The sequence below is a fragment of the Terrapene carolina genome, unplaced genomic scaffold (assembly GCF_002925995.2).
Source record: "Terrapene carolina triunguis isolate 2854851 unplaced genomic scaffold, T_m_triunguis-2.0 Scaffold96, whole genome shotgun sequence".
In the NCBI taxonomy this organism is placed as follows: Eukaryota; Metazoa; Chordata; order Testudines; family Emydidae; genus Terrapene; species Terrapene triunguis.
Window position 1 is genome coordinate 20,297,917 of NW_020664447.1, and position 17,147 is coordinate 20,315,063.

General features: G+C 39.8%; 1 protein-coding gene across 1 annotated transcript in view; it reads right to left on the reverse strand.

Annotated features, from left to right (window-relative positions):
- Positions 1–235: 235 nt before the first annotated feature.
- The window catches only part of SHANK2 (SH3 and multiple ankyrin repeat domains 2), a 561,458-nt gene continuing 544,546 nt past the window's right edge, over positions 236–17,147 (reverse strand). Inside the window, exons 22-23 of the mRNA XM_029911481.1 lie at positions 14,189–16,598; positions 236–991 (exon numbers count right to left, since the gene is read on the reverse strand). Of these exons, the coding sequence (XP_029767341.1) occupies positions 418–991; positions 14,189–16,598 (2,984 nt within the window). The 3' untranslated portion in view covers positions 236–417. The remainder of the gene's footprint in view (positions 992–14,188; positions 16,599–17,147) is intronic.

Sequence of the window (17,147 nt, forward strand, 5' to 3'; positions counted from 1 at the left end):
CAAGAATGGACTACCCTGGATGGCAGGGGAGAGGTGTATATAAAATAAGGTGATTTCTGCTCAAAAATGAAATGCTTGTGGTTTTAAACCAAAAGAAAAGTTACACGTTCTGGGTCCAGCTGAAGGGCATCATAAATGGATAGGTAATATTTCAAAGTTAACAATTATCTTTCTTCTCTATCTCCACCCCACACCTCCCCACCCCCACCCTTTGAAACAAAATAGCCCCATTAATTTCATTTACTTGGATTTAAGCTTGGGCACTAAACATACAGTCTGCATTACTGGGTACCAGCAGCTAAATTAAACCTTTTCTTCTTTTGCTGGCACTTACAGACAGCCAAGACATTTTGCGTATTTCAGTACCAGCCCATCTCTATTTATAAACAGAAGTTTGAGAGGCAAGAGTAGCCATTTTTATCTGTCCAGTAGCTGTTTCAAAGCTCTTTCTATATTCATTCTGTGCCCAACTCTAGTCACTCCAAGGTCTATCAAGTCTTCCTTCTGAAGGTTTGGTAAATGGGTGCCATCTATTTCATTGTCCATGAAGGTCTCTTTATGTTCACCTAAGTTTAGACTTTCCAACCAATCTGCCACATCTGGTTTAGTCCACAGGTGGACAGGCTTAGTTGTAAAAGGCTTATTTGAGATTGGCTGTTGCAATATTGAGGGAGAAGGAGACCTGCTGCGTCCTGTGTTCAAGCCAAATAAGTCCCCAGAAGGAGGCTGGCTGGGTAGGCTAAATACATCAGACAGAGTTGGAGAAGGAGATGAAGCTGAAGCAGCAGCAGTCAGAGGAGCAGGCATGATGTCTTTGTTAATCTCTGTTGGTGAAACCACAGGGCTTGGAGCATGTCTCACTCCTGATGTCCTACTGTCATAGTCTGGGGACCTGCTCTGCAATGTGATGGGCTGGCTGGTGCCAGGCCGGACTGTAAAAGTGATGGTTGTACTTCGTGTACCTGAGACAGTACTCATGACTTCTGTGCTCCTGAAATTACAAACAGAAAACATCCAGAAACATCAGCAACTGAATGAAGGATTTTCCTTACCAACAAGAGAAAAAAGTGGCTTTGGAGTAACAAAAATGATTTTTTTTTTTTTTTGGATATATCTCACACATGAATGTACTTTTTGTAACAAGGTCAGGTTAAGGCACAGGCACCAAGAAGTTACCACAGTTCTTTCCCACAAAACAAACCCAACTCTCTATGATCAATGGTAAGCCATAATGTCATTATAAATGAAAATCTTGCCTATGAGAAGTTTAAAAAAAGCCAGAGAACATGATAAATTTACATTTTCTTCCCTTTCCATGGACTCTATAAATTAATTCAAAATTAAATGAGAAAATGTTACAAACACAAGGACTCTTCGGCTAGGCGTTCTAGATATGTAACTAGGCCATGAAGTTCAGATCTGAATATGAACACACCTCAAATACTAGGAGTGGTTGGTTTTGGTTTGGTCTCCTCTCTGACTAAGTCAGGATTTAAATCTCACACAGTGAAATAGTGTAGCTAAAAAATGCAGAGTTTAAACATGAATTTAAAACTTACTTGAAGCATGTTATTTACTTGGACTTTGAACTTAAAAATATCAAATGATGCGTTAATTTTAGTGCCTATTTTGATTCCTATTCATCTATATAAAAAGCTTCCTGAATCTCTTCAAATGATCCCTGCAGAGACCACCTCTTGGAAAGAACGTTTAGTTTAGTCTTTAAGTGCCCACTAAAGCCTTTGCTGACATTGCCTAGTGAAGGTGCCAATAGTTTCTATGGATATGGGTACATTAGGAAGGGGATTGGCATCACCAATCTTTTCGTGGAGATTATGACTTTTGTTTACTTTTCTGAAAACTACTGTCCTGGGCAGGATTTGAACTAGCTAGCTACCGGTAAAAAGCTCCATATCCCTTTACAAATCCCTTGGGCCATCCAGTCACTGTTTTTTTGGAAAATTCGCTTCCAATATTTTTTGTCAACAAACAGGCAACCCAAAAGTGTGACGAGAGTACCAACCAACCAACAGCAAACCACATTTATGTTTTAACAGTCAGTTCTTTCCTCCCACGATGTTGCCACTTTCAGTTTCCCTAATCAGATTTTTTTCCCCATGGCAAATGACTACCTGTTCCTCATGATGAAAAACTTTCCAGTTATAATTAGATGATCAAGGTGGACATCTCAGGCCTTAAAATCTATTAATCTATTTTCCTTTTTGTTAAATGGCAAATAAAATAGGCTTTCAGTTTTAATTTATTTGGCACAGCTCTAGCTACCTGGGTCAAATTTTGTAAGATGCTGGGTGCCTTCAACTCCCTTTGACTATAAGGAGAATTGAGGGTGCTCAGAGTTTTGACAGATCAGTCACTTGAACAACAAGTGTCTAATAAAAATATAGTCTGCCTATTTTTTTGTGTGAACAATGCGGGGGTGTCTATTTGTACCCTGGAAAATGGTTTAAATGAGACGTGTTAAGTGATGCAGTTCCAAATTTATACAATCTGGCTACCATGAATATGGTTAAATTTAATCGGACTTTGTTTCATCAACTGGTATTCTACAGGCATATTAGTTTTAAGCCAATAGTTCATATAGATGTTCAAATATAAAACACCAGTACTAGCAGTATACATTATTTCAATTATATTCACTGTGATGACAGCTAAAGGTCAGATAAATCAGATGTATCTGAAAAGCTCAGAGTAACACAACATATCAATTCTTAGCAGGACTTACATTCTGACTATTCAGGGCCTGATCGTGCAAAGCCCTACTTTTTCTGAGTAATTTGTTTGCACACAAGCAGTACTACTGATTTCACACAAACCATTTCACAGGTTCAAAGGGAACAGGCAAAATCTTTTAAGGCTTGCAGGGTCAGTCCTTTAGTTACTCCAAAAGTATAGTAGGAGCAATAGTTTCAGAATTTATTGCACAGTATTGTAATTTGAACAAGAAAGGTAAAAATCTGCAAGGTTTTCAGTACCTCCTTGTGAGCTGCTTGGAGCCTAATGGCTCTCAGCATCTTGCAGGATTGGGCCCAAGCCAACAGCACTAGCAGATTGTAAGATGTATATAGTAAGAAAGAAATCAATGAACTAAGAGAAGTAAATTACTTTACTAATTTTAACTTAGAACTAAGTGGCCACTTCCAAATTCCTCAATAAGGCTAGACACCATTTGAAGACAATGGCAGTTTTGCTTTGAAAAAGAAGGACTGCACTCTATGGCCATGATTTATATAAAAGGCCTAATCCACTAGCATGTGAAAACTTCTCCTTGCGCCTCCACCTACTGTGTGTCTTTGATTTAACTTTCCTATACTATTATAAAAAATCATGTTTTGATTATTAATCCATGTTCATCACAGTAGTGCCAAGGGACCAACTAAGAATGGGTCCCCATTGTGCTAGGCACTGATATTTTCCTGTTGCATAGCAGTGATATAACTGACAACACTGGGTTCCATCTCCATCTTCCACTTTAAAACGTACTGTCGCTGCTCAAAAATTACTGCTGTAATGGACTCCAAGTATATATTTGTTCAGAAAATCATTATTATTGTACCTTTTACATGGAAACTGCATTACGCCTTTAACAAAAAGTTAACAATAGGCTCTTATCATAAATATTTACACTATTTCTATCCCATTGTCTGATAGAGGGGACAAATCTATTTTAGTTGATTAATGAAAGACATTAGCAGCTCTATCTCAAACATACTGTAATTATAACATTTACACTTTTACAGCACCTTCATTCCAAGAAACCCAGAACACTGCGCTAACATTAATGAATTTAACTTTACAGTCGCAAGCCTCCTCGGTGGTAGCTGTTAACATCATTGTACAGATGGGACAATAGACGCAGAAGTTGTGTGACTCAACCAAGGTCACATAACAGGTCTGTGGCACAGCCAGAAATAGACCTCTCCTCCTTTCCTCATTCCTAGTCCCGTGCCTTAAATCACATGACCCTTCTTTGACTGTCCTTGCATGCCATGCCAATCCTTGCATTACAACATGTGCTATACAGAAATCTATATAGCTTCTTCAGCATACTCAGTGTCATAACAGGAGACCATCGTATATTTGTGTAAGAAAAAAAATTGTGAGTAATTGTCATTCTGCCTATATTTTGTTATTCCTTTTCTATGGCAACTATTTTATTCTAGACTCTCTAAATTCATTTTTCTTTCCTTTCATTTCTGTTTTTTAAAAAGTTATCTATGAAAGACTACATATCAGCAGTTCTCTACTGTTGTGTGGCTCATCGTTAAGATAGGAAGGTCAGCAAAACGGTAGCCAATGGATTCATGTACATTCTAGTTGGTCAATATAAAGGTGTGTGTTTGATCATATTATAGTAGTGATACTAATGTTCTCCTGCCTAAAACCAAATTTCTTTATAAATTACAGACTGAACTCTCTCCCTCCCTTACTTGCATACTTGAAAAGGTGAAGAACATGAGGATTATTTTAAATAAATCTGTCCCTATTAAGAATCAGCAAATGATAATATTTTGGTGTAGACATTCACTTGTTTGTGATTGCACTGGTTGCAATGCATATTATGCTGGCTCATATTACATCATAATATATAAGTATTGTGTCACAATGGTGTATTTCCCAAGTGCAAAAGCAGTCCATGTGGCTTGCAAACAAGCAATTTTACTAGCTAATTCTGAATATTTTCATGATTTAAATACACTGTTATATTTTTAATTTGAACACAGATTCAGTGGCAGACAGCATGCTGCAGTATATTCTAGATGGCTCCCTTGCGGGAACGGGGAGGAGGAGGGGAATACAACAAAACCATACATTATGCTCTCATCAGAGCTATTTTTATATTGTGACTTGCCTAAAGGCCTGCTGTCTATGACAAAGCTCTTCCACCTTCTTTTAGAAAAACAAGTCTTAGCAAAAGAAAGAGCCAATAATATATAAATACCAATACAGTACGAAATAAGGTTATTCAAGCCCTAACTTGTGGAAACAAAAATTTTCTTTAATCACAAATGTTTGTATTTTACTTCAGTTCAGTCCAATAGAGAAACTGAAAAGCTAGTTGCCAGAATCTGTTAGCTAGAGAGATCAGAAGAGGCCCCTGAGTCCCATTGTGGGGTTGTTTATGGGAGGAAGGAAGTGAGGCAGGATCAGGAATCCTGGTCTGGGGGGCTGGTGAAGATAAGAGACAGTGTGCGGGTTGGTAGGACACAGAGCATTTTGCTGAGTAGTTAGTTCAGTGCTAGATGGAAAGGATTGGGAAATGGTCTGTGAAGGGATGTCTCTGTTCAGGGGATATGGTTTCAGTGGGAGCAAACAGCGATCATTACAGATTCGTGGGTTTCTCGGAGTAAAAGTTTCAGTGGTAATGGAGAAAGCTCAGGAAGTCTCTGCAGTGGAAGAATGCTCTCCGTGGCGAGGGATTCAGATAGAGGGAAGAGGGACTGCTGCAGCAGGAGCGGGCAGTTTTCACATGACTAACAGAAGATGGAAAAGTGGGAGCAGACTAGAAGTACGAAGGGGAAGGAATCACAGCTACAAGCGCAGAGGATGTACTGGAGTTTGGGGAGCCTGCCTGTACCTCATGCATAACTTATAAAATAGAAATTGATAATCTTTTATGTGGTTGTGATTTGTCTTTGCCTTAAACAAAATCAGATGCACCTTCATTTTGTCAAAGTATGAACAAAACTGATCTGTGGCCAAATAACTCATTTAACACTGGGTTTTAATCAGTTGGTCCAATAACGAAGCAGACTAATGTGAAAATGGTAAAGCAGAGCAAGAGGATACTATAAGGCTATGTGGCTGTGTGTGAAAAAGCTTGTTGAATCATTATCTGGGATCAATGTAGTGAGTGAGTTTTGCTGTTGGACTGTCCTGTGCTCTCCCCAGAGGTGAATGATTACTTTTGGAGAAACTGTGTATGATCTGACAAATTTTGTGAATTAAAATGTTGCAGCAACATTGGTGGTTAACTCATTTTGCAAACATAAAGAAGTCACCCACTAGTGAGGGGGGAAAGAGAGCTTTATCTAAGAGAATAATAGTACGTAAATAACATATAAAAATCCCACAAACACCTGCAAAGCTCTGAGCACGCCACATATTTGAAAATCAGGCCACTTATTTAGGCACCTAAATATGGATTTAGGAACCCATTTAAGAATCGTTGCTGAAATCTTTCTCTATGCAAAAGGTGGCTTTAATCTCAGTTTGAAATCAGATCTAGTTCTGTAAATCAGTGGTTTTAGAATGGCTACCATTTCTGGATTAGGATAAACTAATCCCAACTGCAGTTAGGAACAAAGTTAACATTAAAAATGTGATACCAATGAGTGAAAATTAAAGGAAAGAGAAGGCACAACATAGAATACTCTATGCTTTTTGTTGTCACTTACTTCATGGCACTTCAGCATGACCCTCTTCTGTTAACAGCAGTCATGGGAGCAAATAAAAATGACAAAATGGAATGACTAAAACACTGCAAAATAACGTACAAAGCAAGAGATCCTGTGAAACTGGCTGACAAACAATTAATGAGATGAACTGAAACTAATGGACACAACAGCAACTGAAAAAATTCACTGGTAGTTTGATTGTTTAGAATAGTCACAAACAGATGATGGTGTTGAGTTAAAGCTGCAGTCACTCTATAACCAAATACCCTGATATTTACTATGCATAACTCGCTACTGAATTTAACTCTGCCTTACCTGGTTGCGATAAAATTATGTCACTTCTCCAGGTAAATATTATAAAAAATTGAGACAGGTAAGAAAACATTTATAATAGCAAGTTCATTTAAAAAAAAATCATACCAACACACTACCGTTTTTTTCTCCCTTCAGGGCTCAATCCTGCAAGCTGCCTCAGCATGTTTGACTCCCATTGTTTTCAATGCGAGTTGAAGGCGCTTAGCACCACCACACAGAATCAGGCCCACTGCTAACATCATAAACATCAAAACATTTCATGAAACAGAACCATATAAGAATTACATCCTGAATAAATTATAACCATTTCTGTCTAAAGCAGTGTGATTTGGTAACAGTGGTGATAGTAAACTACAATAACTGTCATTACTATTTATTCCTTATTAGCATGTTGAATCAGACTGGAGCAATTAAGGAAACTCATGGTGAATGATGCCATTTTCACCTTGGGCTGTTCTGCTGCTTTTTTCTTCCCTTTCAGAGCCGGTTGGTTTATTTGGTGTTAATCACACTGACATTATTCACTGGATCCTCCAGGTTGCACTGATCATTATGTTGCTAAGCAACTACTTGGTTCACAGAGTACACAGTAATCTGTTAAAGTGGTTAAAAAACACTGATTTATTCTCCTATTTTGCTTTATCAGATCCATATAAAAGCTTGTAGGTTTTAAAATGAATTTATAGAACTGCTAACATTAGCTCCCAATATTATGGGAAAAATATAACTCCTTCAGTGCTACAATGAAGATTTATTTTCCAAATAACTGCTAAGTATTTTTTTTTTTTAATAGATGAACCTAAATCAAAATTCCTGGTACTGAATATATCCAGCTACTATTAAAACCTCTTTTTTAAAATTGGGCTCAAATAGAACCCACATGAATGACCAAGCCTAACCTTTTTGGGGGGAGAGGGGAAGGATGAAAAGGGAGGCAGTGAGAATCAGATATCCAGACTTGGGGTGTAAGAACTTAGGTAATGAAGGAAGATATATTAGACACACTATATAACATTTTGCAATTAAGACTGGTCTCCAAAATTGCCTGAACTAGATGGCTGCAGGCCAGATTCAAACACAGAACAAATCCCCTCTCTACTTAGTTATCATTTCTTCTTTTAGCAGTACAATTTAAGCAAGTGCATCCTTTGGATTTCTCCTCATTTCTTTCCTCCTGCCCTGCCCACAAATTAGGTAATTCAGTTGAGACACAAGTAGACTTTCTAGCCAAATGATTCTAAATATTAACATACGTTCAGTGTCCCAGGGCCATCACAACTACACACAAGAATTATTACTATAGCAAGGTATGAAGAAAGCAATGTCTTGGCTCCTTCTACTTGCTTAATAATTGAGTGTGACATTCTGCTCATTACTGTACAAAAACATCTCTGTAGTCCTCATTTACCACAAAACACACAGAGGTCATATTTCATTATTCTCTTTGACTAATGCTCACAAATTATCTATGATTTAATGCATCTATGATACCTTAAAATTTTAATCAGCACCATGAAATGATACAATCACCGTGACTGAGCTACAGTTCTGACAGCTACAAAGCATCATAGAATTGGAAGTAAGCCTTACAGTTAAAGCATCTGTTGCTAGCTGTGCAGAGATCATTTTTAGTAATGTTTAGGAATGCGACATACGCTGTAAATTTGTACATTTCACATGAACAATGTATGTTTTAATTTCCTCAGGCATCTGGTGCTGAGTGTTGTGAACATAACCCAAGCTAACCTGTGAACAATGCTTGTATGTGTACCACTGCTTCTCTTTGGATAGGGGGTCTACCAGGCCTACTCAAATGTTTATCAGTTTCCTTTTGGCAGAGCTAATTGAGCTACTCCTTTAATTCAATGAGATTTCTGCATTTCTGAGGTAAGTTTCTGAGTTCTCTTTCTAATACTACTTTGCAGAGCGAAAGGCAGCAACCCCTATATTTAGCTTGCTCAATGCTTTTGTCTATTAAAAAGAATTCTAATACCTCGAGGGCTTGAAAATTTGGCAGGAGGAGAGTCCAAAGTATGCTGGAACTTAGCAAATAATTCTGTTTATCATGCACAAATGGAATATACAATCGAACTTATTCAGTCGTAGTTGGGACAGGACTAAAAGCAGTGAAAAAATTTATTTCTGTCATTGAAGTCAGCATGTTTGACTAATACACACAGGGGGCAACAGATCTGCTGAGTAAGGCAGTGATACTTTTACCCAGGCAGTTTCTGGAGAAGAACTACAAATTTAAAGTGGACAGTTCTAGACATTAACACATGCTAGGGCCAATTTCAAGTTAATGTCAGGATGGAGAACTAGGCACTCTGTCCACTCCCACGAGTTTGCCATTAGCATCTCATGCCCTCTCCTCCTCCCCTCCACCCCATCCAGGAATTTGTCATCCATTCTTGCCCCTAGGCAGAGCACAGAGGAGGTTAAGCAGAAAAAAGACCTAAAGGGTCCAATCCCACTGCAGTCATTGGCAAGGCTCTCAGACTTCATTGGGAGCAGATCAGGCCTGAAATGCAGAGTCCTGTGCATATTAAGCAGCAGAAAGCTTTCCTGATATTCAGACTCAATTTCATCTTATTGCTTCAGTTACTCTCCTACTTCCCCCTTATAACACACTAAAGAATTCCTTTCACCACTGGTTTTTAAATACTTTAAATAGTTGTAGACCATCTCTCTCCCCCATTTCCTCAATCTTTGTTTAGCCAAGAAATAATTATTTAGCTCTTTTAAGTCTTTTCTCATATATCAATCATCCAGCGCCTCAGCTCCCTTTTCTGGCTCATTTTTGTGTGTCTCTACACCAGGGGTGGGCAAACTACAGCCTGGGGGCCACATCTGGAACTCCAGACATTTTAATCCGGCCCTCGAGCTCCTGCCGGGGAGCGAGGTCCAGGGCTTGCCCTGCTCTAGCACTCCAGCAGGGGAGCAGGGTCGGGGGTTTGCCCCGCTCCGCACGTGCCGTGGGTCCGCACAGCTCCCGGAAGCAGCAGTATGTCCCACACTGGCTCCTACACGTAGGTGCAACCAGGGGGCTCCGCACGCTGCACCCACCCCAAGCATAGCCCCCACAGCTCCCATTTGCTGGGAACCATGGCCAATGGGAGCTGCAGAGGCGGCACCTGCAGATGGGGCAGCATGCAGAGCCACCTGGCAGTGCCTCCGCATAGGAGCTGGAGGCAGGACATGCTGCTGCTTCTGGGAGCTGCCTGAGGTAAGTGCTGCCCGGAGCCTGTACCCTTAACTCCCTCCCATGCCCCAACCCCCTGCCCCAGCCTTGATCCCCCTCCCGCCCTCCAAACCCCTCGGTCCCAGCTCGGAGTCCCCTCCCACACCCTGAACTCCTCATTTCTGGCCCCACCCCAGAGCCCGCACCCCCAGCCGGAGCCCTCACCTCCTCCCATACTCCAACCCCCAATTTCATGAGCATTCATGGCCCGCCATACAATTTCCATACCCAGATATGGCCCTCGGGCCAAAAAGTTTGCCCACCCCAGTCTACACCTTTCTGATACTGAATTAAACAAACAAAACCTTTCCTCTCCCCCAATATTCAAGAGGCATTCTACTAGAATTATAGAAAGAGTAAAATCCCTGTTGGTGAGGTGATGCATCTTTATATGGAGACCAACACTTTATAGGCCATTTTTTTTTTTACTGTCGTATCACATTGTAAACACATGCGTAATTTTGCTGTCTGCTATATCTTCTAGGTCTTCCAGCATTACTCCTTCCCTGAATTCTCTGTCCCAAATGTGTGTTTGGGATTATTTTTCTACAGAAGAATTAGCTTGCAGTCAATTTGAATTTAATTTTGCCTTTATTTCTGATTTTTAAAGGTATCCTTTGAATCAGGTCTCTGTATTCACTGGTGATCACAACTTAAAATTTCATTCCGTTATTGTATGTGTGGTAAGAATTCGGGTAGGAGAGGAAAAGACCAAAGCTATGAGGGAATAATATAATGTAACTGCTTCCCTTAGGGCTCCCAGGAGGCAATTATTTCTAGAGGCCTACCATCTATGAATACCCCTTTTTCTGCATGATGAATTTTTTTTTTTAAATATAATACTTTAGCGGCTCTTCAAAAACTGTTTGAAAGCTTCCGTCAGCCTAATTTTGTCTTTCCCCAGAAAGAAATCTCTCCATTTATTTCTACATTTCATTTCCCCCCCAGTAAATGCAGCGCTTCATTTTGACTCATTAAAGAGTTGCAGTGAAATTAAGAGTTCTGATTATTTCAGAATAGGAAGGAATGGCAAAGCATGTGCTAGTTATTTGCCATTCAATATTTTGGAATAAACAGGAATGTTCAGTTCCACTGTAACCTGGAAAAGAACTCCTAAATATGAAAGAATTAAATAAGATTAGGCATATAAAGCCAGGTACACTAGCTGTTTAATGTGACTTTAGACAAAGAAAAGCAAGAACTGCACACATTTAAAAAAACAACAACCCTGCAGTCATGAAGGCAACAGAAAGAGACTATACAGTCTGACCTTGTCATCTATGATTAGGCAACTTCCTGTTTTACAGGATTACCAAAGGCATCCTCAATTATACTAAGTTCAGTTTCTGCTCCACCTTTGGTAAAAGTCCATCTACCTTAAGCAACCAAAATATGTTGGTCAATTTGTACAAATTTCATTGAATTTGTCTTTTTTGCATTAAGGCCTCTCAAGTGCACCAGACAACTCAACTTATGTTCTCTGTTCGTGTCAAGCACAACTGAAAGGAATTCCACGCTCCTGGAATTTTTTACCCATATCTTCATTCTAGGAATGCTGTATGATTCTTCATACCTTCCTTTATGGCCACCAGTTCAACAGCTTATATCCAGTGGGAAAGAACAAACTTTAACTACCATCCTCTGAGGCTTGAGCTAATACTGCTTCCTAAATGAGAGATCATTTGGTATTAAAATAGCCACTCTTTCTAGAATGCCAAACATCTCCCTGATGTATCCAAAGAGCGGGAGCCATGCTGTATTTCTTCTTTTGGGGCTACTGCCTGCCCAGCACAGTAATTCGTGGGGGGAATAATTTGGATAGTAACTTTAATATATGGTAGCATTACAGTTTTGCACAGACGCTCCAAACAAAAATGGATTTCCACATGGCAGGTCAGATCAAGCAATTAATAACACTGCAGACAAAGATGGGCTTGCAGGTCAGCAGCCACTCCTAAACTCTGTATAATGCCAAAGCTCTCCATACCACAAAGAGGATACCATATTTTCTTATAACATACAGGTCAAGCCCAATTATTCAAATCTCTTGTAGGACAGTGGTAACATTCAGAAAACTGGAGTTAAAGATAAACAATTTTTAACCCAAATCTAGGATTTAGAGGAATATATCCACTTTTCAGATATGTGTGGCTTACCTATAGTTACTTTAGCAAAATATAAACACTTTTCCATTTACCTGTAGGCCTCTGCACATGCCTGTGATCAAGAGTTATTGTACCCTTGTTCTTCCAGCTCATTTTTAATGACAATTTTTGTGTTCAGTGTAATACAATATACATTTGAATGTACAAGGATATAAGATATCGTATGGGATCTCCTCATAAGACTTGTGTAGGTATTCTTTGGAAACCAATTCCATAAAAAATATATGGCCAATTGTAAACAGAGCCAGGCTGCAAAAGGAGTGCTGATCTAGAAACTTTTCTAGCTCCCTGAAATTTTCTTTCACAGATTGTTCAGTAAACAAATATGTGCAATTGAAATATAAATAAAAAAACTGAAAACTGTAAATATACCAGGTGATTTAAAGATATTGCATACAGATATTGTTATTTAAATCAACAGCTTAGTGGTAACATAATGTGATTTCAACAAAAAGCTTCATGAAATTGCTTTGTGGTTCATGTCTTGTCATACTATAAGGATTATATTTAATATTACTGATTAAATGAGTTATCTAACTAAATCAAATAATGCTATGCTGAGAGTGTGAAGTAAGACTTAAGTGAAAAGTGATATTTTATCAACCACAATCAGTTATTTCAATACAATTTCAATACAATTATAATTGTTGAGTAAAACTGCAAGAACTCTGTTGTATAAATAGTATTGTAAAAGAAAAATCACACCAGTTCTTAAACATAAACCTAAATAATTCACATCAAAATAATGGATACTCTGTGTCTCAAAGTGATAGCAATTGAGAGAACTCTTGTCCAGTTGTAGGCAACCATCCTCACTTCAGATCAGCTTCTCCCATGAATTTTAGGTTTGCTCTGTTTACAATTGGCCATATATTTTATGGGGAGTTTTCTTTTAAAAAGTAAACAATACAATATATACAATATTTTGACTACAGTCTCCATATAGTAGGCATCATACATTACTTCAGTATTCATTTTGGGCATTTTCCTGCTCTCCTCTCTCAGGCAAAACTCGGTTTCAAGTCAATATGAATTCTGCCTCAGCTAAGAATGCAGATCGGGTCTTCTTGGCAGGGCCGGCTCCAGGCACCAGCTTACCAAGCAGTGCTTGGGGCGGCCACTTCGGAGAGGGGCGGCATGTCCAGCTGTTCGGCGGCAATTCGGTGGACGGTTCCTCACTCCTGCTCAGAGCAAAGGACCTCCCACCGAATTGCCGCCGCAGATCGCGATCGCGGCTTTTGTTTGTTTGTTTGTTTGTTTTTTTTGTTTGGCTGCTTGGGGCGGCCAAAACCCTGGAGCCGGCCCTGCTTCTTGGTGCTTGTCTACACATTGGGGTAATGTGAGCACTACTGGGTGTGATTTCTAAACAGCATTAATGTGTTGCACATTAATTCAAGTATGTAGACCGTGCTGGTTCACACTAAAAATTCCCTACTGAACTTTAACATAGTACTGTTTTGAGCAGCACTACATTAAAGGGCATTAGGGAACTTTTAATGTGCATCTGCGGAATCTATGAACCAATTAATGTGCAACACATTAGTGCACATTGCTGCTCCATGTACACAAGCCCTTCAATCTAGTGTCCACAAAAACAGAACTTAAAATGGAAACAAATAATTATAAACTTCCCGCTGGTTTCTGCTTCTTGCTTTTGCTGTTTACTGAACCGTCCTCGAAAGGAACTTCCACAGAGACCTAAAATGTGTGTGTTAAAGGGGTGGCATTCTAGCAAAGGGAATTACAATGGAGCTAACTGTAGCTGGTAGCTAGGGGTAGACTTATTGGCCAATGTGGTGGCCTCAGAAAGTGGGCTCCTTTTTCCAATGAAAATGTACATTATTTTATACTGGAAACTAGCAGAATAAGCGGGGGAAAATTGTCAATTGTATAGTATATTTATACCTTAGGCTGATCTTTAATGTTATCAAAATTCTTATGGTGGAGCCTGCTTATGTAAATTCTCAAAAGCATGCTCTTGTTTAAGAAACAGAATAATTACATCTTGAAAGAAGTACAGATCTTGTTTTAATTCTTTTAGTTTCATTTACCTTGTACTGAGACTTGCAGTTTTTGTTCCAGTAGGCGACTCCAACCCTTCCCCTGGCTTTGAGGATTTCTCTCTGTTCATTTGTTGTAGTATTGAGTTCAATTCACTAATAACGTTAGCCTTTGGGCCTGAGAGAATTGGGCTTTTTACCTCAGTTACATCACCCCATAGCTTGGAGGTCCTTTGCTGTAAAACTTTAGCCGTACTGGCCTGTGCAATGATAGGAGGTGGGGGTGGAGCAGGTGGAGGGATAACAAAGCTATCTACAGTTTCTTCAATTAGAGCATCTTTGTAAAGTGCATTGCTTTTGTTGATTATGGGCTTCATTTTTGGCTTAGGAGGTACTGGGGGTTTGTCCACCAGAAATGTTTGCCCATCTGCATAGACTGTACAAGTATCCAAGTTCTCACCACCTTCAGAGGATAAGGTAGAGATGCTGGACACTGTTGAGATAGTGCTGGTTGTCTCTAAGTGATGGTCACTACTAGATCGACTGTCTACCTCCTCAATACCAGAGTCGGTGACATGATCGAAACTTTCAGGGGGTGGCAGAAATGAGGCAGGCAAACAGTTTGAAAGACCCACTTGTTTTTTACTGTCTAAAGAATTTGTTGATTGATTGGGGTTAAATGAAACAGATGTAGGTGTTCCATTTTTTCTTTGCTTAAGTAAGTCCGTTAGAGCAGAACCTGGAGCTGAACGGTCATCGGGGATATCAAAACTGTTAGCAAATTCTAAGGGAGGAGGTAATGGCTCAGTAAAAATAAATTCTTCATCAATATCAATAGATGCTAAAGGAGGTGGAGGGATGCGAAATGGCAAAATGACAGGGTCATCAACAGAGCTAGCTGCTACAATAGTTTTGCAGGGAGATGCAGGTGGCTCAGGTGTAGCAGATACATTCAACCCACTTTCTGCTTCTTCACTATCTTCTGGCATCTCTGATGGAGAATTGTCTGGGTTCATTTCCATTTCAACTCTCTTCTCATCATCTTCAAGCGTGTCATCAGACTTTGCTGCATCCACAGTATGAACCATTAGTAAACCAGCTGATTTCTGCTGTGAAGTATCCACAATATTTATCAGCATGTTTTTCTTTTCTTCAGGCTTCTTCTCTTTCCCCATATCTGTTTCATATTTGTTTTCAGTCTCCTGCCTTCTCAGTGGGCCACGTGTATTTTGCCTGGTAGCAGCAGCAGTCACAGGAAATGTTGTTTCATTATTAGATCTCAGCTTTGTATCAATATAAAGGGGTTTATTAAGGTCTGCTTTACCGGTTTCTCCTTTGCCTGGAGTTTGTTGCGTTTGTTCTTTCATGGCTCTATCTCTCGCAGAGAGCGCGAGTGCTAGAGGTGAGTTGGGATCTAATAGCTTTCCTGTGAGTGGGTGAACATAATTATCCGAACTGGACACATTAACGGTCTGAGTTGCAACCATATTGTTTTCAGTAACTTTTTTTATGGATGAAGAGTTTAATGTCCTTGCATCACTTTCATTGCTAGGTTCACTGCTATTAAAAAGATTTTCAGATTCTCTAGGTGCAGGAATTGGAGATGGTGACATAAGTTGCCTAAAACTATCTTCATTACTAAATACGTCCTCATCGGTAAATTTAGATTGCCTCATACGTGGTGTTGGGGGCATCAGGCCAACATCCTCATCTCCCAAGTCTGTAGAAAGGAAAGCTGGAGAATTACGCCTAGCTTCTAATCTCTTTTCCCTGTCCCTCACTGCTCCAGCAATGGCCGCTGCAAATGGACTACTGACGTTTAAATTATCATCAGGTCTGAGCTGTCCAGGCTGCTCTGAAGACTGAGGGTCAATCTCCATACTGCTTCCTTGGCTGCTTTTCCCACTACTGCTGGTAGATGGTTCTTTCACAATAATTGTTGGAATTGGAATAGAACAGGTCTTTTCTGGACTATCCTCGACATTAGACTGTTTCACTAGCATTCCCTTCCGCCTTGCTGGTTTGGCTGGCACGTAAACTGCTTTGCTTGCTATCTTCCCAACTTCAGAATATGGGTTTTCCGGCATCTGACCCCTCTTGTTTCTGAAGTTTGCCTGCAATGCGACATTCCTACTATACAAGTCCTCAGAATCTAGAGAATAGCGGTCCAATTCTCTTCTGTAATACATCCCTTTGTCCCTCATTATTGTTCCCATATGTTCAGATCTACCTGAAGAAACCTTTGAACCTGAATTCTGATTAAATGCAGGTTTAATTGTTCCATAGCTTCTTGATGTTGGAGATTTGGGAGAGTTATAAAGGGAGGGAGAAGGTGGTGGTGGTGAAGGGGGTAGAGACTGTGGTGGAGGGGGGATATCTTCAGAAGTGTCTGGCATGGATAGACTTCTGGTAAATTTCAACATAGGAGGAGCCAAAAATTGACGTTCTTCCTCTGTTATTCCTAAAAAAAAGAAAATGAATAAAGGAAAAACTTTAAAAATTTGCAATGTACTTAAATCCAATGTTATATTATTTCCACTAAAGATATGACCCTAAGGGAATGTCTACACATCCTGCAGGAGCGAGCCTCCCAGCCCAGGTCAACAGATTTGGGCTAGGAGAGCTCATGCTACTGCACTAAAAATAGCAGTGTAGACAGAATTTTGAAATTGTGGCTTGGGCTGGAGCTCAGGCTCTGAAGCCCACCCTCCCTAAGCTTCAGAGTCAGAGCAACAACTTCAAAGCACTGTTTACACAGCTATTTTTAGAGTGCTAGGGTGAGCCCTGCTAGCCCAAGTTTGTTGACCTGAGTAGGGAGGCTTGCTCCTGAGGGCGGTGTAGACATACCCTAAGCGGTTACAGCAATTTTGCATGGCATGAAGCATATTTGAAATAATAAAACGTGGCTGGCTTGTTCATTCCTGCTCATTAAAAGTTCTCTAATGTTGATTTTCCATAAAGCCACATGCTAGTATTAGAGAGGAGTGAAACAGTAACAAAACTGAACTGA